The sequence below is a fragment of the Panulirus ornatus genome, chromosome 10 (genome assembly GCF_036320965.1).
Source record: "Panulirus ornatus isolate Po-2019 chromosome 10, ASM3632096v1, whole genome shotgun sequence".
Classification (NCBI taxonomy): domain Eukaryota; kingdom Metazoa; phylum Arthropoda; class Malacostraca; order Decapoda; family Palinuridae; genus Panulirus; species Panulirus ornatus.
In genome coordinates, this window is record NC_092233.1 from 1,141,838 (window position 1) to 1,164,240 (window position 22,403).

Sequence of the window (22,403 nt, forward strand, 5' to 3'; positions counted from 1 at the left end):
GAAATGAGATGTTTGAGGACAATGTGTGGTGTGAGGTGGTTTGATCGAGTGAGTAACGTAAGGGTAAGAGAGATGTGTGGAAATAAAAAGAGCGTGGTTGAGAGAGCAGAAGAGGGTGTTTTGAAGTGGTTTGGGCACATGGAGAGAATGAGTGAGGAAAGATTGACCAAGAGGATATATGTGTCGGAGGTGGAGGGAACGAGGAGAAGAGGGAGACCAAATTGGAGGTGGAAAGATGGAGTGAAAAAGATTTTGTGTGATCGGGGCCTGAACATGCAGGAGGGTGAAAGGAGGGCAAGGAATAGAGTAAATTGGAGCGATGTGGTATACCGGGCTTGACGTGCTGTCAGTGGATTGAATCAAGGCATGTGAAGCGTCTGGGGTAAACCATGGAAAGCTGTGTAGGTGTGTATATTTGCGTGTGTGGACGTATGTATATACATGTGTATGGGGGGTTGGGCCATTTCTTTCGTCTGTTTCCTTGCGCTACCTCGCAAACGCGGGAGACAGCGACAAAGTATAATAAAAAAATATAAAAAATAACTTTGTCGCCGTCTCCCAAGTTAGCGAGGTAGTGCAAGGACACAGACAAAAGAATGGCCCAACCCACCCACATACACATGTATATACATACACGTCCACACACGCACATATACATACCTATACATTTCAACGTATATATATATATGTATATATATATATATATATATATATATATATATATATATATATATATATATATATGTATATGGAAGGTATTAAGAATATATGGTGTGGGAGGCAAGTTGTTAGAAGCAGTGAAAAGTTTTTATCGAGGATGTAAAGCATGTGTACGTGTAGGAAGAGAGGAAAGTGATTGGTTCTCAGTGAATGTAGGTTTGCAGCAGGGGTGTGTGATGTCTCCATGGTTGTTTAATTTGTTTTTGGATGGGGTTGTTAGGGAGGTGAATGCAAGAGTTTTGGAAAGAGGGGCAAGTATGAAGTCTGTTGGGGATGACAGAGCTTGGGAAGTGAGTCAGTTGTTGTTCGCTGATGATAGAGCGCTGGTGGCTGATTAATGTGAGAAACTGCAGAAGCTGGTGACTGAGTTTGGTAAAGTGTGTGAAAGAAGAAAGTTAAGAGTAAATATGAATAAGAGCAAGGTTATTAGGTACAGTAGGGTTGAGGGTCAAGTCAATTGGGAGGTAAGTTTGAATGGAGAAAAACTGGAGGAAGTAAAGTGTTTTAGATATCTGGGAGTGGATCTGGCAGCGGATGGAACCATGGAAGCGGAAGTGGATCATAGGGTGGGGGAGGGGGCGAAAATCCTGGGAGCCTTGAAGAATGTGTGGAAGTCGAGAACATTATCTGGGAAAGCAAAAATGGGTATGTTTGAAGGAATAGTGGTTCCAACAATGTTGTATGGTTGCGAGGCGTGGGCTATGGATAGAGTTGTGCGCAGGAGGATGGATTTGCTGGAAATGAGATGTTTGAGGACAATGTGTGGTGTGAGGTGGTTTGATCGAGTAAGTAACGTAAGGGTAAGAGAGATGTGTGGAAATAAAAAGAGCGTGGTTGAGAGAGCAGAAGAGGGTGTTTTGAAATGGTTTGGGCACATGGAGAGAATGAGTGAGGAAAGATTGACCAAGAGGATATATGTGTCGGAGGTGGAGGGAACGAGGAGAAGAGGGAGACCAAATTGGAGGTGGAAAGATGGAGTGAAAAAGATTTTGTGTGATCGGGGCCTGAACATGCAGGAGGGTGAAAGGAGGGCAAGAAATAGAGTGAATTGGAGCGATGTGGTATACAGGGGTTGACGTGCTGTCAGTGGATTGAATCAAGGCATGTGAAGCGTCTGGGGTAAACCATGGAAAGCTGTGTAGGTATGTATATTTGCGTGTGTGGACGTGTGTATGTACGTGTGTATGGGGGTTGGGCCATTTCTTTCGTCTGTTTCCTTGCGCTACCTCGCAAACGCGGGAGACAGCGACAAAGTATAAAAAAAAAAAAAAAAATATATATATATTATCCCTGGGGATAGGGGAGAAAGAATACTTCCCACGTATATATATATATATATATATATATATATATATATATATATATGTATGTATATATGTATGTATGTAGGTATGTATGTATCTGTGCGTGTGTGGATGTGTGTGTGTATTCGTGTGTATGTGGGTGGGTTGGGCCATTCTTTCGTCTGTTTCCTTGCATTACCTCGCTAATGCAGGAGGGAGCAACAAAGTGTAATGAATATAAATAAAATGAATAATATATATATATTATGAGGCAAGTGTTTTGGGAGCAGCTAAATGAGTGTGTTAGCGGTTTTGATGCACGAGGCCGGGTTATAGTGATGGGTGATTTGAATGCAAAGGTGAGTAATGTGGCAGTTGAGGGAATAATTGGTATGCATGGGGTGTTCAGTGTTGTAAATGGAAATGGTGAAGAGCTTGTAGATTTATGTGCTGAAAAAGGACTGATGATTGGGAATACCTGGTTTAAAAAGCGAGATATACATAAGTATACTTATGTAAGTAGGAGAGATGGCCAGAGAGCGTTATTGGATTACGTGTTAATTGACAGGCGTGCAAAAGAGAGACTTTTGGATGTCAATGTGCTGAGAGGTGCAACTGGAGGGATGTCTGATCATTATCTTGTGGAGGCTAAGGTGAAGATTAATATGGGTTTTCAGAAAAGAAGAGTGAATGTTGGGGTGAAGAAGGTGGTGAGAGTAAGTGAGCTTGGGAAGGAGACCTGTGTGAAGAAGTATCAGCAGAGACTGTGTACAGAATGGAAAAAGGTGAGAACAATGGAAGTAAGGGGAGTGGGGGAGGAATGGGATGTATTTAGGGAATCAGTGATGGATTGCGCAAAAGATGCTTGTGGCATGAGAAGAGTGGGAGGTGGGCTGTTTAGAAAGGGTAGTGAGTGGTGGGATGAAGAAATAAGAGTATTAGTGAAATTGAGTGGGAGAAGTATAAAAGAAAGAGACAGGAGGTCAAGAGAAAGGTGCAAGAGGTGAAAAAAAGGGCAAATGAGAGTTGGGGTGAGAGAGTATCATTAAATTTTAGGGAGAATAAAAAGATGTTCTGGAAGGAGGTAAATAGGGTGCGTAAGACAAGGGAGCAAATGGGAACTTCAGTGAAGGGCGTAAATAGGGAGGTGATAACAAGTAGTGGTGATGTGAGAAGGAGATGGAATGAGTATTTTGAAGGTTTGTTGAATGTGTCTGATGACAGAGTGGCAGATATAGGGTGTTTGGGTCGAGGTGGTGTGCAAAGTGAGAGGGTTAGGGAAAATGATTTGGTAAACAGAGAAGAGGTAGTAAAAGCTTTGCGGAAGATGAAAGCCGGCAAGGCAGCAGGTTTGGATGGTATTGCAGTGGAATTTATTAAAAAAGGGGGTGACTGTATTGTTGACTGGTTGGTAAGGTTATTTAATGTATGTATGACTCATGGTGAGGTGCCTGAGGATTGGCAGAATGCGTGCATAGTGCCATTGTACAAAGGCAAAGGGGATAAGAGTGAGTGCTCAAATTACAGAGGTATAAGTTTGTTGAGTATTCCTGGTAAATTATATGGGAGGGTATTGATTGAGAGGGTGAAGGCATGTACAGAGCATCAGATTGGGGAAGAGCAGTGTGGTTTCAGAAGTGGTAGAGGATGTGTGGATCAGGTGTTTGCTTTGAAGAATGTATGTGAGAAATACTTAGAAAAGCAAATGGATTTGTATGTAGCATTTATGGATCTGGAGAAGGCATATGATAGAGTTGATAGAGATGCTCTGTGGAAGGTATTAAGAATATATGGTGTGGGAGGCAAGTTGTTAGAAGCAGTGAAAAGTTTTTATCGAGGATGTAAGGCATGTGTACGTGTAGGAAGAGAGGAAAGTGATTGGTTCTCAGTGAATGTAGGTTTGCGGCAGGGGTGTGTGATGTCTCCATGGTTGTTTAATTTGTTTATGGATGGGGTTGTTAGGGAGGTAAATGCAAGAGTCTTGGAAAGAGGGGCAAGTATGAAGTCTGTTGGGGATGAGAGAGCTTGGGAAGTGAGTCAGTTGTTGTTCGCTGATGATACAGCGCTGGTGGCTGATTCATGTGAGAAACTGCAGAAGCTGGTGACTGAGTTTGGTAAAGTGTGTGGAAGAAGAAAGTTAAGAGTAAATGTGAATAAGAGCAAGGTTATTAGGTACAGTAGGGTTGAGGGTCAAGTCAATTGGGAGGTGAGTTTGAATGGAGAAAAACTGGAGGAAGTGAAGTGTTTTAGATATCTGGGAGTGGATCTGTCAGCGGATGGAACCATGGAAGCAGAAGTGGATCATAGGGTGGGGGAGGGGGCGAAAATTTTGGGAGCCTTGAAAAATGTGTGGAAGTCGAGAACATTATCCCGGAAAGCAAAAATGGGTATGTTTGAAGGAATAGTGGTTCCAACAATGTTGTATGGTTGCGAGGCATGGGCTATGGATAGAGTTGTGCATAGGAGGGTGGATGTGCTGGAAATGAGATGTTTGAGGACAATGTGTGGTGTGAGGTGGTTTGATCGAGTAAGTAACGTAAGGGTAAGAGAGATGTGTGGAAATAAAAAGAGCGTGGTTGAGAGAGCAGAAGAGGGTGTTTTGAAATGGTTTGGGCACATGGAGAGAATGAGTGAGGAAAGATTGACCAAGAGGATATATGTGTCGGAGGTGGAGGGAACGAGGAGAAGAGGGAGACCAAATTGGAGGTGGAAAGATGGAGTGAAAAGGATTTTGTGTGATCAGGGCCTGAACATGCAGGAGGGTGAAAGGAGGGCAAGGAATAGAGTGAATTGGAGCGATGTGGTATACAGGGGTTGACGTGCTGTCAGTGGATTGAATCAAGGCATGTGAAGTGTCCGGGGTAAACCAAGGAAAGCTGTGTAGGTATGTATATTTGCGTGTGTGGACGTGTGTATGTACATGTGTATGGGGGGGGGTTGGGCCATTTCTTTCGTCTGTTTCCTTGCGCTACCTCGCAAACGCGGGAGACAGCGACAAAGTATAAAAAAAAAAAAAAAAAAATATATATATATTATCCCTGGGGATAGGGGAGAAAGAATACTTCCCACGTATTCCCTGCGTGTCGTAGAAGGCGACTAAAAGGGGAGGGAGCGGGGGGCTGGAAATCCTCCCCTCTCGTTTTTTTTTTTTTTTTTTTTTTTTTTTTTTTCTTTTCCAAAAGAAGGAACAGAGAATTGGGCCAGGTGAGGGTATTCCCTCAAAGGCCCATTCCTCTGTTCTTAACGCTACCTCGCTAATGCGGGAAATGGCGAATAGTTTGAAAGAAAAGAAAAGAAAGATATATATAATATATATATATATATATATATATATATATATATATATTTTTTTTTTCTGTAGTATATATATATTATTTTTATTTTTATATTATACTTTGTCGCTGTCTCCCGCATTTGTGAGGTAGCGCAAGGAAACAGACGAAAGAAATGGCCCAACCCCCCCCCATACACATGTATATACATACGTCCACACACGCAAATATACATACCTACACAGCTTTCCATGGTTTACCCCAGACGCTTCACATGCCTTGATTCAATCCACTGACAGCACGTCAACCCCGGTATACCACATCGCTCCAATTCACTCTATTCCTTGCCCTCCTTTCACCCTCCTGCATGTTCAGGTCCCGATCACACAAAATCTTTTTCACTCCATCTTTCCACCTCCAATTTGGTCTCCCTCTTCTCCTCGTTCCCTCCACCTCTGACACATATATCATCTTGGTCAATCTTTCCTCACTCATTCTCTCCATGTGCCCAAACCACTTCAAAACACCCTCTTCTGCTCTCTCAACCACGCTCATTTTATTTCCACACATCTCTCTTACCCTTACGTTACTCACTCGATCAAACCACCTCACACCACACATTGTCCTCGAACATCTCATTTCCAGCACATCCATCCTCCTGCGCACAACTCTATCCATAGCCCACGCCTCGCAGCCATACAACATTGTTGGAACCACTATTCCTTCAAACATACCCATTTTTGCTTTCCGAGATAATGTTCCCGACTTCCACACATTCTTCAAGGCCCCCAGAATTTTCGCCCCCTCCCCCACCCTATGATCCACTTCCACTTCCATGGTTCCATCCGCTGCCAGATCCACTCCCAGATATCTAAAACACTTCACTTCCTCCAGTTTTTCTCCATTCAAACTCACCTCACCTCCCAATTGACTTGACCCTCAACCCTACTGTACCTAATAACCTTGCTCTTATTCACATTTACTCTTAACTTTCTTCTTCCACACACTTTACCAAACTCAGTCACCAGCTTCTGCAGTTTCTCACGTGAATCAGCCACCAGCGCTGTATCATCAGCGAACAACAACTGACTCACTTCCCAAGCTCTCTCATCCCCAACAGACTTCATACTTGCCCCTCTTTCCAAAACTCTTGCATTTACCTCCCTAACAACCCCATCCATAAACAAATTAAACAAACATGGAGACATCACACACCCCTGCCGCAAACCTACATTCACTGAGAACCAATCACTTTCATCTCTTCCTACACGTACACATGCCTTACATCCTCGATAAAAACTTTTCACTGCTTCTAACAACTTTCCTCCCACACCATATATTCTTAATACCTTCCACAGAGCATCTCTATCAACTCTATCATATGCCTATCATTTTCCCTAACCCTCTCACTTTGCACACCACCTTGACCAAAACCCCCTATATCTGCCACTCTATCATCAAACACATTCAACAAACCTTCAAAATACTCACTCCATCTCCTTCTCACATCACCACTACTTGTTACCACTTCCCCATTTGCGCCCTTCACTGAAGTTCCCATTTGCTCCCTTGTCTTACGCACTTTATTTACCTCCTTCCAGAACATCTTTTTATTCTCCCTGAAATTTAATGATACTCTCTCACCCCAACTCTCATTTGCCCTCTTTTTCACCTCTTGCACCTTTCTCTTGACCTCCTGTCTCTTTCTTTTATACATCTCCCACTCAATTGCATTTTTTCCCTGCAAAAATCGTCCAAATGCCTCTCTCTTCTCTTTCACTAATAATCTTACTTCTTCATCCCACCACTCACTACCCTTTCTAATCAACCCACCTCCCACGCTTCTCATGCCACAAGCATCTTTTGCGCAATCCTTCACTGGTTCCCTAAATACATCCCATTCCTCCCCCACTCCCCTTACCTCCATTGTTCTCACCTTTTTCCATTCTGTACTCAGTCTCTCCTGGTACCTTCTTGCAAGGCAGTAGGTTTGGATGGTATTGCAGTGGAATGTATTAAAAAAGGGGGTGACTGTATTGTTGACTGGTTGGTAAGGTTATTTAATGTATGTATGACTCATGGTGAGGTGCCTTAGGATTGGCAGAATGCGTGCATAGTGCCATTGTACAAAGGCAAAGGGGATTAGAGTGAGTGCTCAAATTACAGAGGTATAAGTTTGGTGAGTATTCCTGGTAAATTATATGGGAGGGTATTGATTGAGAGGGTGAAGGCATGTACAGAGCATCAGATTGGGGAAGAGCAGTGTGGTTTCAGAAGTGGTAGAGGATGTGTGGATCAGGTGTTTGCTTTGAAGAATGTATGTGAGAAATACTTAGAAAAGCAAATGGATCTGTATGTAGCATTTATGGATCTGGAGAAGGCATATGATAGAGTTGATAGAGATGCTCTGTGGAAGGTATTAAGAATATATGGTGTGGGAGGCAAGTTGTTAGAAGCAGTGAAAAGTTTTTATCAAGGATGTAAGGCATGTGTACGTGTAGGAAGAGAGGAAAGTGATTGGTTCTCAGTGAATGTAGGTTTGCGGCAGGGGTGTGTGATGTCTCCATGGTTGTTTAATTTGTTTATGGATGGGGTTGTTAGGGAGGTGAATGCAAGAGTTTTGGAAAGAGGGGCAAGTATGAAGTCTGTTGTGGATGAGAGAGCTTGGGAAGTGAGTCAGTTGTTGTTCGCTGATGATACAGCGCTGGTGGCTGATTCATGTGAGAAACTGCAGAAGCTGGTGACTGAGTTTGGTAAAGTGTGTGAAAGAAGAAAGTTAAGAGTAAATGTGAATAAGAGCAAGGTTATTAGGTACAGTAGGTTTGAGGGTCAAGTCAATTGGGAGGTAAGTTTGAATGGAGAAAAACTGGAGGAAATAAAGTGTTTTAGATATCTGGGAGTGGATCTGGCAGCGGATGGAACCATGGAAGCGGAAGTGAATTATAGGGTGGGGAAGGGGGCGAAAATCCTGGGAGCCTTGAAGAATGTGTGGAAGTCGAGAACATTATCTCGGAAAAGCAAAAGCAAAAATGGGTATGTTTGAAGGAATAGTGGTTCCAACAATGTTGTATGGTTGCGAGGCGTGGGCTATGGATAGAGTTGTGCGCAGGAGGGTGGATGTGGTGGAAATGAGATGTTTGAGGACAATGTGTGGTGTGAGGTGGTTTGATCGAGTAAGTAATGTAAGGGTAAGAGAGATGCGTGGAAATAAAAAGAGCGTGGTTGAGAGAGCAGAAGAGGGTGTTTTGAAATGGTTTGGGCACATGGAACCACTATTCCCTCAAACATACCCATTTTTGCTTTCCGAGATAATGTTCTTGACTTCCACACTTTCTTCAAGGCTCCCAGAATTTTTGCCCCCTCCCCCACCCTATGGTTCACTTCCTCTTCCATGGTTCCATCCGCTGCCAGATCCACTCCCAGATATCTAAAACACTTTATTTCCTCCAGTTTCTCTCCATTCAAACTTACCTCCCAATTGGCTTGACCCTCATCCCTACTGTACCGAATAACCTTGCTCTTATTCACATTTACTCTCAACTTTCTTTTTTCACACACTTCTTTTTTCACACACTTTACCAAACTCAGTCACCAGCTTCTGCAGTTTCTCACATGAATCAACCACCAGCGCTCTCTCATCCACAACAGACTTCATACTTGCCCCTCTTTCCAAAACTCTTGCATTCACCTCCCTAACAACCCCATCCATAAACAAATTAAACAACCATGGAGACATCACACACCCCTGTCGTAAACCAACATTCACTGAGAACCAATCACTTTCCTCTCTTCCTACACGTACACATGCCTTACATCCTCGATAAAAACTTTTCACTGCTTCTAACAACTTGCCTCCGACACCATATATTCTTAATACCTTCCACAGCACATCTCTATCAACTCTATCATATGCCTATCATTTTCCCTAACCCTCTCACTTTGCACACCACCTCGACCAAAACCCCCTATATCTGCCACTCTATCATCAAACACATTCAACAAACCTTCAAAATACTCACTCCATCTCCTTCTCACATCACCACTACTTGTTACCACTTCCCCATTTGCGCCCTTCACTGAAGTTCCCATTTGCTCCCTTGTCTTATGCACTTTATTTACCTCCTTCCAGAACATCTTTTTATTCTCCCTGAAATTTAATGATACTCTCTCACCCCAACTCTCATTTGCCCTCTTTTTCACCTCTTGCACCTTTCTCTTGACCTCCTGTCTCTTTCTTTTATACATCTCCCACTCAATTGCATTTTTTCCCTGCAAAAATCGTCCAAATGCCTCTCTCTTCTCTTTCACTAATAATCTTACTTCTTCATCCCACCACTCACTACCCTTTCTAATCAACCCACCTCCCACGCTTCTCATGCCACAAGCATCTTTTGCGCAATCCTTCACTGGTTCCCTAAATACATCCCATTCCTCCCCCACTCCCCTTACCTCCATTGTTCTCACCTTTTTCCATTCTGTACTCAGTCTCTCCTGGTACCTTCTTGCAAGGCAGTAGGTTTGGATGGTATTGCAGTGGAATGTATTAAAAAAGGGGGTGACTGTATTGTTGACTGGTTGGTAAGGTTATTTAATGTATGTATGACTCATGGTGAGGTGCCTTAGGATTGGCAGAATGCGTGCATAGTGCCATTGTACAAAGGCAAAGGGGATTAGAGTGAGTGCTCAAATTACAGAGGTATAAGTTTGGTGAGTATTCCTGGTAAATTATATGGGAGGGTATTGATTGAGAGGGTGAAGGCATGTACAGAGCATCAGATTGGGGAAGAGCAGTGTGGTTTCAGAAGTGGTAGAGGATGTGTGGATCAGGTGTTTGCTTTGAAGAATGTATGTGAGAAATACTTAGAAAAGCAAATGGATCTGTATGTAGCATTTATGGATCTGGAGAAGGCATATGATAGAGTTGATAGAGATGCTCTGTGGAAGGTATTAAGAATATATGGTGTGGGAGGCAAGTTGTTAGAAGCAGTGAAAAGTTTTTATCAAGGATGTAAGGCATGTGTACGTGTAGGAAGAGAGGAAAGTGATTGGTTCTCAGTGAATGTAGGTTTGCGGCAGGGGTGTGTGATGTCTCCATGGTTGTTTAATTTGTTTATGGATGGGGTTGTTAGGGAGGTGAATGCAAGAGTTTTGGAAAGAGGGGCAAGTATGAAGTCTGTTGTGGATGAGAGAGCTTGGGAAGTGAGTCAGTTGTTGTTCGCTGATGATACAGCGCTGGTGGCTGATTCATGTGAGAAACTGCAGAAGCTGGTGACTGAGTTTGGTAAAGTGTGTGAAAGAAGAAAGTTAAGAGTAAATGTGAATAAGAGCAAGGTTATTAGGTACAGTAGGTTTGAGGGTCAAGTCAATTGGGAGGTAAGTTTGAATGGAGAAAAACTGGAGGAAATAAAGTGTTTTAGATATCTGGGAGTGGATCTGGCAGCGGATGGAACCATGGAAGCGGAAGTGAATTATAGGGTGGGGAAGGGGGCGAAAATCCTGGGAGCCTTGAAGAATGTGTGGAAGTCGAGAACATTATCTCGGAAAAGCAAAAGCAAAAATGGGTATGTTTGAAGGAATAGTGGTTCCAACAATGTTGTATGGTTGCGAGGCGTGGGCTATGGATAGAGTTGTGCGCAGGAGGGTGGATGTGGTGGAAATGAGATGTTTGAGGACAATGTGTGGTGTGAGGTGGTTTGATCGAGTAAGTAATGTAAGGGTAAGAGAGATGCGTGGAAATAAAAAGAGCGTAGTTGAGAGAGCAGAAGAGGGTGTTTTGAAATGGTTTGGGCACATGGAACCACTATTCCCTCAAACATACCCATTTTTGCTTTCCGAGATAATGTTCTTGACTTCCACACATTCTTTAAGGCTCCCAGAATTTTTGCCCCCTCCCCCACCCTATGGTTCACTTCCTCTTCCATGGTTCCATCCGCTGCCAGATCCACTCCCAGATATCTAAAACACTTTATTTCCTCCAGTTTCTCTCCATTCAAACTTACCTCCCAATTGGCTTGACCCTCATCCCTACTGTACCGAATAACCTTGCTCTTATTCACATTTACTCTCAACTTTCTTTTTTCACAGACTTCTTTTTTCACACACTTTACCAAACTCAGTCACCAGCTTCTGCAGTTTCTCACATGAATCAACCACCAGCGCTCTCTCATCCACAACAGACTTCATACTTGCCCCTCTTTCCAAAACTCTTGCATTCACCTCCCTAACAACCCCATCCATAAACAAATTAAACAACCATGGAGACATCACACACCCCTGTCGTAAACCAACATTCACTGAGAACCAATCACTTTCCTCTCTTCCTACACGTACTGTACATGCCTTACATCCTCGATAAAAACTTTTCACTGCTTCTAACAACTTGCCTCCGACACCATATATTCTTAATACCTTCCACAGCACATCTCTATCAACTCTATCATATGCCTTCTCCAGATCCATAAATGCTACATACAAATCCATTTGCTTTTCTAAGTATTTCTCACATACATTCTTCAAAGCAAACACCTGATTCACACATCCTCTACCACTTCTGAAACCACACTGCTCTTCCCCAATCTGGTGCTCTGTACATGCTGTCACCCTCTTAGTCGATACCCTCTCAGAAAATTTCTGAGGATTACTGAACAAACTTATACCTCTGTAATTTGAACACTCACCTTTGTCCCCTTTGCCTTTGTACAGTGGCACTACGCATGCATTCAGCCAATCCTCAGGCACCTCGCCATGAGCCATACATACATTAAATAACCTTACCGACCAGTCAACAACACAGTCACCACCATTTTTAATGAATTCCACTGCAATACCATCCAAAACCGCTGCCTTGCCAGCTTTCATTTTCCGCAATATGTATGTAGCATTTATTGATCTGGAGAAGGCATATGATAGAGTTGATAGAGATGCTCTGTATTAAGAGTATATGGTGTGGGAGGCAAGTTGCTAGAAGCAGTGAAAAGTTTTTATCGACGATTTAAGGCATGTGTACGAGTAGGAAGAGCGGAAAGTAATTGGTTCTCAGTAAATGTCGCTTTGCAGCAGGGGTGTGCAATGTCTCCATGGTTGTTTAATTTGTTTATGGTTGGGGTTGTTAGGGAGGTGAATGCAAGAGTTTTGGAGACAGGGGCAAGTATGCAGTCTGTTGTGGATGAGAGGGCTAAGAAAGTGAGTCAGTTGTTGTTCGCTGATGGTACAGCGCTGGTGGCTGATTCGGGTGAGAAACTGCAGAAGCTGGTGACTGAATTAGGTAAAGTGTGTGAAAGTAGAAAGCTGAGAGTGAATGTGAATAAGAGCAAGGCTATTAGGTACAGTAGGGTTGGGGGACAAGTTAATTGGGAGGTAAGTGTGAATGGAGAAAAACTGGAGGAAGTGAAGTGTTTTAGATATCTGGGAGTGGATTTAACAGTGGATGGAACCATGGAAGTGGAAGTGAGTCACAGCTTTGGGGAGGAGATGAAGGTTCTGGGAGCATTGAAGAATGTGTGGAAGGCGAGAACATTATCTTGGAAAGCAAAAATGGGTATGTTTAAAGGAGTAGTGGTTCCAACAATGTTATATGGTTGCGAGGCGTAGGCTGTAGATAGTGTTGTGCGGAGGAGGGTGAATGTGTTGGAAATGAGATGTTTGAGAATATGTGGTGTGAGGTAGTTTGATCAAGTAAGTAATGAAAGGGTAAGAGAGATGTGTGGTAATAAAAAGAGTGTGGTTGAGAGAGCATAAGATGGTGTATTGAAATGGTTTGGTCACATGGAGAGAATGAGTGAGGAAAGATTGACAAGAGGATATATGTGTCAGAGGTGGAGGGAATGAGGAGAAGTGGGAGACCAAATTGGAGGTGGAAAGATGGAGTCAAAAAGACTTTGAGTGATGGGGCCTGAAGATGCAGGAGGGTGAAAGGTGTGCAAGGAATAGAGTGAATTGGAACGATTTGATATTCCAGGGTTGACGTGCTGTCATTGGATTGAACCAGGGCATATGATATATACATGTCTTTTAACATGTAGATACATTTTTGTGGTTCCTTGATTTACACAGGGGATGTGTTCCTCAAAAAAGTTATGACAATCTAATTTGTGGATATCAAACTTGTTTTTACATGGGAAACAGTTATTTTCCATATTGTTGGACACTATTGAGTAGTTTTGGAAGAAAACAATAAACACGCTATTTCAGGGCTGTGGTAGTGAAGACACACCATCCCAGCCTGCCTGCTGTGCTGTTACTGGAGTTAGAGTATCAACAAAAAAGCTATTTTTTAGCATTCTTATTCTGTATGATATGTAGGGAAGCTTAAATCTATGCCAGTAGCAAAGGCTGGTAGGTAAACATTTAACTTTTTTGTATCTTTTTATCAAGAAAAATTTAAAAGAATGAGTTTACACACAACAATTCTCTTCACAATTCAACATTATCAAAAGATAAGATCAGTCCAGTCGTAAAAATATCATTTATCCGTCATCTATCTAGCAAAGAAAGCTTAAGCAGTTCCTTAGATTAAATATACAAGTAAAAGAAGTGAAACAGAACATAGTCCATTTAGGCAAAAGAACAATCCATTAACTGAAAGAAACATTAATCTGCTAAATTAATTAACACAGTAATTAAGCAATTAATGCATTTAATGAAACAAATTGATAAAAAGAATGGAAAAAGAAATCCTGTAGCTCAAAGAATACAATGATGAATTTTGAGAGGAGGTTCGAGTGCCATCATGATTGCAGTACCTCCAGTTTTGAGGGATTGTCTGATGAATTTTGACATTGTTTTTCATTGTTGTTATGTTGATTCATGGCCAGCAAAAGAAAGTGAAGTGAAGTGTGTGTGTGTGTGTGTGTGTGTGTGTGTGTGTGTGTGTGTGTGTGTGTGTGTGTGAACATCACCATAATTGCAAAGTGATTGGTAGTCAATATGACCTAGTGTCCAAGATTCATATGATCAACTGTCATGATGACCAACATTTCCCACTGCTAATGACTCATTATTGTTTCTTATTTCAACAGTGAATATATGTTAATGTAGCTGAATCATATGGTCATGTACTCTTATTCATTCTCAGCATTATTTCACACATATCATTCATGCAGTCAGTATAAATGACATGTATTCATACATATTCTTCATACAGTGATGGATGCTTTCTTGTCTGTCAACACTCACATAGATGCCAGATACAGCAACGTATAGATTTATATATGAATGTAAAAGTACAGTTATCTTCATCACTTAAACATGTTAAACATTGTTGATAAATATATATAATGCAAAAGGGTCGGTGGGCAGTGTCTGTTTTTGCTGGTCACCAACTCTCATTGTTATACTTGGCTGGTAGGAGGATGAACTTGAGCATTTTGAAACAATGCTCTGCATAGGAAACTTTTTGGTATACAAAGGTAATGGTGTAATATCAAATTCATGTGTATGAAAGGCTTGTAAATCAAAGAAGACAACATGACTTCAGACCCAACCACTCCACCACCATGCCATGCACTAATCTAACATTACATTGTCTAGATGGCCTAATCCAACCACATCTCTCCTTCCACACAGTACGAGTGGCAGTAGACATGAACAGTCCATTCAACATGGTCCCCCATCATATCCTCACTCTAAAGTTACTTGACTACAAAGCAGCCTTTTTAATCCTTCATCAATCAAGTGCTCCTTTTTGCTCATATAGGTCTGACTGTGGTAGAGATACAGTTTTTAGGATCAGCCTTTTTAAGTCATTTTCCTAGCATGTTCCAAGACTGATGTGCGTACTTTTGATATTGATATTGATATTGCAGATTTTGCATGATTTAGTTTTTGTAGAATTTATCCGTAATTGAGGTGCTCAGGAAGAGATAGATGAATTTTTCATAAAGATTTTCTTAATTCCTTTATTTTTGTAGAATGCATTTAAAAGGCCAGTTTTTTCTTTCAGAACTGTCAGAATGTTGATTCCAAAGTGCCAGGAAAACTTGTTTCTGGTTTGGAGTGTTTAACCCCTAGTGGGGACACTGAACTGTTATGCAGTGAAGCAAAAGATAATAATGCAAGAGTAACTGTTAGTGATTCAAAGACATTTACCAAAAACAGAGATAACAGTACAAGACCACAGCCTTTTGTAAAACTTGAAAGAATGGAATATTTAGCACAGAATCAAAATCAGGGTTTACCTCTGGAAGAAAACACTCATTCTTCATTATTAAGTTTCCCAGCTGCTGATGCTAGTGTATCCAGAAAGGAAACTTCAGCTGTCAGTGAAGATCAGATTACAAGTTCACTTAAACAGCAGTCTGAAAGTTCACTTACAATGTTCAGCAACAAAGAAAGCAGTATGAATAAAACTTCTTCACCTTCAGCACTGAATAAAGATTTAGTTATTTTTGATAATCTGTCTTCAGATGAACCAATTGTTGATGCTGTAAAACTTTCAGTGAATGACGGTACTGAATTTAAAGCTGATGGTATACCTGGTAAAGTAACACTGAAACTTAACAACTCTCAGATATCAGATAGTTCTGATCATCTTCACAAGACTGTGGGACTTAGAGAAACAGAGGAGAGGGAGAATTCTCTGAACTCTTTTATTGGATTTACGAAGGAGATGATTATACACTCACCAACAGCCAAATGCACAAAGAACAAATTAGATGTAAACAAACAAGAAAGAAAGAGGAGACAAAAAGAAAAACAACAAGCATTTAAGATGAAAATGAAAGAGAAACATATGACAAATTCTCCTGTTCACTTGATGTCATTTAACAAGGCAGGAACAGCATTAGAAGGAATCTCCTGTGATGATGGTGAAGAAATGGTTGGTGAAGGTTAGTAGCTTAATTTCTTTATCAAAATTACTTATGTATCAAGAAAGTGAAATTTTTCATATAAGGAGGTATACATTCCTAAGAATGTATTCTTATTTAACTCATAATTATGCGTCTCCCATTCCTCCTTGTTTCCTCCACCTCTGACACTCATAACCTCTTTGTCAACCTTTCCTCACTCATTCTTTCCCTTTGTCTAAAACATTTCAACACACTCTGTTTCGCTCTCAACCATACTATTTTTATTACAGCACATATCTTTTACCCTTCATTTCCTAGGCATCCACACTCTTTTGCACAAACTTATCTATAGCCTATGCCTCGCATCCATGTAATATTGTTGGAACTACTGTTCCTTCAAACATACCCATTTTTTGCTCTCTGAGATAACGTTCTATCTTTCCACACATTCTTCAACACTCCCAGAACCTTTACCCCCTCCCTCACCCTGTGACTCACTTCTGCTTCCAAGGTTCCATCTGCTGCTAAGTCCACTCCCAGGTATCTAAAACACTTCACTTCCTTCAGTTTTTCTCCATTCAAACTTACCTCCCAATTAACTTGTCCCTCAGCCCTCCTGAACCTGCTTTTATTCACATTTCCTATCAACTTTCTTCTTTCACACACTTTACCAAACTTAGTCACCAACCTCTGCAGTTTCTCACCCGAATCAGCTACCAGTGCTGTCTTATCAGCGAACTACAACTGACTCACTTCCCAAGCCCTCTCATCCACAGCAGACTGCATACTTGCCCCTCTCTCCTAAACTCTTGCATTTACTTCCCTAACCACCCCATCCAAAAACATTTTAAACAACCATGGAGACGTCACAAACCCCTGCCGTAAATCAACGTTCACTGGGAACCAAGCATTTTCCTCTCTTCCTAATTGTACATATGCCTTACATCCTTGGTAAAAACTTATCACTGCTTCTAACAACTTACCTCCCACACCATATATTATTAAAAACTTCCACTAAGCCTCTCTGTCAACCTATGCCTTCTACAGATCCATAAATGCTACATACAAATCCATCTGTTTTCTAAGTATTTCTTGCATACATTCTTCAAAGCAAAAACCTGATCCACACTTCCTCTACCACTTCTGAAACCACACTGCTCTTCCCCAGTCTGATGCTCTGTTTATGCCTTTACCCTCTTAATCATTACCCTTCCATATAATTTTCCAGGAATACTCAACTAACTTATACCTCTGTAATTTGAACATTCACCTTTATCCCCTTTGCCTTTGTATAATGGCACTATGCATGCATTCTTTTAATCCTCAGGCACTTCACCATGATCCATACATACAATGAATATCTTTACCATCCAATCAACACCACAGTCACCCCTTTTTTTAATAAATTCCACTGCAATACCATCCAAACCTGCCACCTTTCCAGCTTTCATCTTCTGCAGAGCTTTCGCTACCTCTTCTCTGTTTACCAAACCATTCTCCCTGACCCTCTCACTTTGCACACCACCCCTACCTAAATGCCCTATATCTGCCACTCTATCATCAAACACATTCAACAAACCATCAAAATACTCACTCCATCTCCTAGTCACTTCACCACTACTTGTTATTACCTCCCCATTTGCTTCCTTCACCGATGTACTCATTTGTTCTCTTGTCTTACACACGTTATTTTCCTCCTTCCAAAACATCTTTTTATTCTCCCTCAAATTTAATGGTACTCTGTCACCCCAACTCTCATTTGCCCTCTTTTTCACCTCTTGCACCTTTCTCTTGACTTCCTGCCACTATCTTTTATACATCTCCCAGTCATTTGCACTACTTCCCTGCAAAAATCATCCAAACGCCTCTCTCTTCTCTTTCACTAACAATCTTACTTCTTCATCCCACCACTCGCTACCCTTTCTAATCTGCCCACCTCCCAACTTTCTCATGCCACATGCTTCTCTTGTACTTGCCATCACTGGCTCCATAAATACACCCCATTCATCACCCATTCTCCTCACTTTATTTGCTCTTACCTATTGCCATTCTACACTCAATCTGTCCTGGTATTTCTTCACATAAGTTTCCAAGCCTTCTACAAGCCTTCTTTGCCTCCACAAGATTGTGATCAGACATCCTACTAGCTGCCCCTTTCAGTGCATTTACCTTCAGAAGTCTCTTTTTTACATGCCTATCAATTGATATGTAATCTATTAATGCCCTCTGACCATCTCTCATACTCAAATGTGTATGTTTGTGTGTATCTATTTTTTAGCCAGGTATTCCCAATTACCAGTCTTTTTCATTACACAGATCCACAAGCTCTACACTATTTGTATTCATACCATTGAATACCCCATGTGCCCCAATTATACCCTCAACTTCCACATTACTCTACCTTTGCATGCAAATCTCATTCTATGTCCATGTTTTAGTTGCATAGGTTGGGTTTGGGTGGACTATGCTGTCTCTTAACCCTTTCTTCACTTCCGTGATTACGTTCTACCCTTCATTATTCTGTAAAGGGACTCAGTGACTCTTCTAGTCTGTACTGCTTTTTCCCTTATCCTTCTTCCATATCACCAAATGTTCCTAAGGTCCACCAGTCCATGAATTCTTCCGCTATTTCTTCCCCATCACTATTCCTCTTCCTCCCTATTTCCCCATGTCACAGGTGATCATTCTCTACCACCAACCCCTTTCATCGAACTTTCCTGAACTCCCCATATTGCATTCTTTCCAGTTGCCCAAGCCACTTCAAAGTATTATGTTTCACACTTCCACACCACAATTCACTCCTTTTACTTTCCCTGCCATACCACTTCTCTCATACACCCTCTCAATTCTTTCTTCATTCCATTTGGTCATGCCACATGCTCCTCTCAAATAGCCATACCACATCTCCCATACACCCCCTCATTTCTATTTTCGTTCCATCTGGTCATACCACATGCTCTCAAATGGCTGAACCTCATTAATCATACTATCCCTCTAAAATCCCCATCTTGCATTCTAATTACATGCTCAAGCCACTTCAAAGTATTGTGTTTCACCTACTCTACATTCCTGTTGCATTCCCTTCCATACCAAATCTCTCATACACTCCTTCATTTCTTTCTGCATTCCATCTGGTCATACAATATGCTCCTTTCAAATAGCCCATATCTAAAGTGTGGATTCTTGATCTCTGCGACTCGTTCCATGTCCATGTTTCAGCTGCATATGTCAAGGTCAGGAAGACTGTACTTTCCCCTAATCCTTTCTTCACTTCCATGCTTACATTTCTACCCTTCATTATTCTTTTATGGAACCCAACGACTATTCTACTGCTCTCTCCTTTATCCTCCGTCCATATTACTGTACTTACCCAAGGTAGCTCCCAAATACTTAAATTGTCATGTTTTCTAGTCTCTCCCCCCCATACCTATAATACAGTTTAGTACACTTTCTTCTCTCACTCTGTAGGGCTTTGCAAAATCTATACTTTCATTATGTTTCCTTTCAGACACCATTTTCTTTGATTTTACATGCATTTACCTTCAATCACTTACACTTAAAACATCATAAAAGACATCTACAATCTTCTTCAACTCCTCTTCACTCTCAGCAAACAACAATGTATCATCCACAAACAGGATTGTGACCAGCCACCATATTGCACCACCACACTCCATCTCTGCACCCTCTTTCTATAGTTTGGCTTTCATCTCTCATATCAGGAATGGATGAAGGCAGCAAGTATGAATATGTACATGTGTATATATGTGTATGTATATATATGTGTATGTTGAAATGTATATGTGCGTGTATGGGGATAGGGGAAAAAGAATACTTCCCATGCATTCCTGACGTGTCGTAGAAGGTGACTAAAGGGGATGGGAGCGGGGGCTGGAAACCCTCACCTCCTTGTATTTTAACTTTCTAAAAGGGAAAACAGAAGAAGGAGTCACGCGGGGAGTGCTCATCCTGTTTGAAGGCTCAGATTGGGGTGTCTAAGGGTGTGTGGATGTAACCAAGATGAGAAAAAGGAGAGATAGGTAGTATGTTTGAGGAAAGGAACCTGGATGTTTTGGCTCTGAGTGAAAGGAAGCTCAAGAGTAAAGGGGAAGAGTGGTTTGGGAATGTCGTGGGAGTAAAGTCAGGTTAGTGAGAGGACAAGAGCAAGGGAAGGAGTAGCACTACTCCTGAAACAGGAGTGGTGGGAGTATGTGATAGAGTGTAAGAAAGTAAACTCTAGATTGATATGGGTAAAACTGAAAGTGGATGGAGAGAGATAGGTGATTATTGGTGCATATGCACCTGGGCATGAGAAGAAAGATCATGAGAGGCAAGTGTTTTGGGAGCAGCTGAGTGAGTGTGTTAGTAGTTTTGATGCACGAGACCGGGTTATGGTGATGGGTGATTTGAATGCAAAGGTGAGTATTGAGGCAGTTGAGGGAATAATTGGTGTACGTAGGGTGTTCAGGATTGTAAATGGAAATGGTGAAGAGCTTGTAGATTTATGTGCTGAAAAAGGACTGGTGATTGGGAATACCTGGTTTAAAAAGCGAGATATACATAAGCATGCTTATGTAAGTAGGAGAGATGGCCAGAGAGCGTTATTGGATTACGTGTTAATTGATAGGCACACGAAAGAGAGACTTTTGGATGTTAATGTGCTGAGAGGTGCAACTGGAGGGATATCTGATCATTATCTTGTGGAGGCGAAGGTGGAGCTTTGTAGGGGTTTTCAGAAAAGAAGAGAGAATGTTGGGGTGAAGAGAGTGGTGAGAGTAAGTGAACTTGGGAAGGAGACCTGTGTGAGGAAGTACCAGGAGAGACTGAGTACAGAATGGAAAAAGGTGAGAACAAAGGAGGTAAGGGAAGTGGGGGAGGAATGAGATTTATTTTAGGGAAGCAGTGATGGCTTGCGCAAAAGATGCTTGTGGCATGAGAAGCGTGGGAGGTGGGCAGATTAGAAAGGGTAGTGAGTGGTGGGATGAAGAAGTAAAATTATTAGTGAAAGAGAAGAGAGAGGCATTTGGATGATTTTTGCAGGGGAGTAATGCAAATGACTGGGAAATGTATAAAAGAAAAAGGCAAGAGGTCAAGAGAAACGTGCAAGAGGCAAAAAATAGGGCAAATGAGAGTTGGGGTGAGAGAGTATCATTAAATTTTAGGAAGAATAAAAAGATGTTTTGAAAGGAGGTAAATAAACTGCATAATACAAGGGAACAAATGGGAACTTCAGTGAAGGGCGCAAATGGGGAGGTGATAACAAGTAGTGGTGATGTGAGAAGGAGATGGAGTGAGTATTTTGAAGGTTTGTTGAATGTATTTGATGATAGAGTGGCCGATATAGGGTGTTTTGGTTGAGGTGGTGTGCAAATGAGAGGGTTAGGAAGAATGATTTGGTAAACAGAGAAGAGGTATTAAAAGCTTTGTGGAAGATGAAAACCGGCAAGGCAGCAGGTTTGGATGGTATTGGAGTGGAATTTATTAAAAAAGGGGGTGACTGTATTTTTGACTGGTTGGTGAGGTTATTTAATGTATGTATGACTCATGGTGAGGTGCCTGAGGATTGGCAGAATGCTTTCATAGTGCCATTGTACAAAGGCAAAGGGGATGAAAGTGAGTGCTCAAATTACAGAGGTATAAGTTTGTTGAGTATTGCTGGGAAATTATATGGGAGGGTATTGAGTGAGAGGGTGAAGGCATGTACAGAGCATCAGATTGGGGAAGAGCAGTGTGGTTTCAGAAGTGGTAGAGGATGTGTTGATCAGGTGTTTGCTTTGAAGAATGTATGTGAGAAATACTTAGAAAAGCAAATTTATAGCCCACGCCTCGCAACCATGTAACATTGTTGGAACCACTTTTCCTTCAAACATACCCATTTTTGCTTTCTGAGATAATGTTCTCGACTTCCACACATTCTTCACTGCTTCCAGAACTTTCGCCCCTCCCCTCTACTCTGCTTCCATGGTTCCATCCGCTGCCAGATCCACTCCCAGATATCTAAAACACTTCACTTCCTCCAGTTTTTCTCCATTCAAACTCACCTCCCAATTGACTTGACCCTTAACCCTACTGTACCTAATAACCTTGCTCTTATTCACATTTACTCTTAACTTTCTTCTTCCACACACTTTTCCAAACTCAGTCACCAGCTTCTGCAGTTTCTCACATGAATCAGCCACCAGCGCTGTATCATCAGCGAACAACAACGGACTCACTTCCCAAGCTCTCTCATCCACAACAGACTGCATACTTGCCCCTTTCCAAAACTCTTGCATTCACCTCCCTAACAGCCTCATCCATAAACAAATTTAACAACCATGGAGACATCACAAACCCCTGCC

The 22,403-nt window shown here is 41.7% G+C and overlaps 1 protein-coding gene across 1 annotated transcript in view; it reads left to right on the plus strand.

Moving 5' to 3' along the window:
* The window catches only part of LOC139750718 (uncharacterized), a 105,982-nt gene that overhangs the window by 53,446 nt on the left and 30,133 nt on the right, over positions 1–22,403 (plus strand). Inside the window, exon 5 of the mRNA XM_071665393.1 lies at positions 15,216–16,101. Coding sequence (XP_071521494.1) covers positions 15,216–16,101 — 886 coding nt within the window. The remainder of the gene's footprint in view (positions 1–15,215; positions 16,102–22,403) is intronic.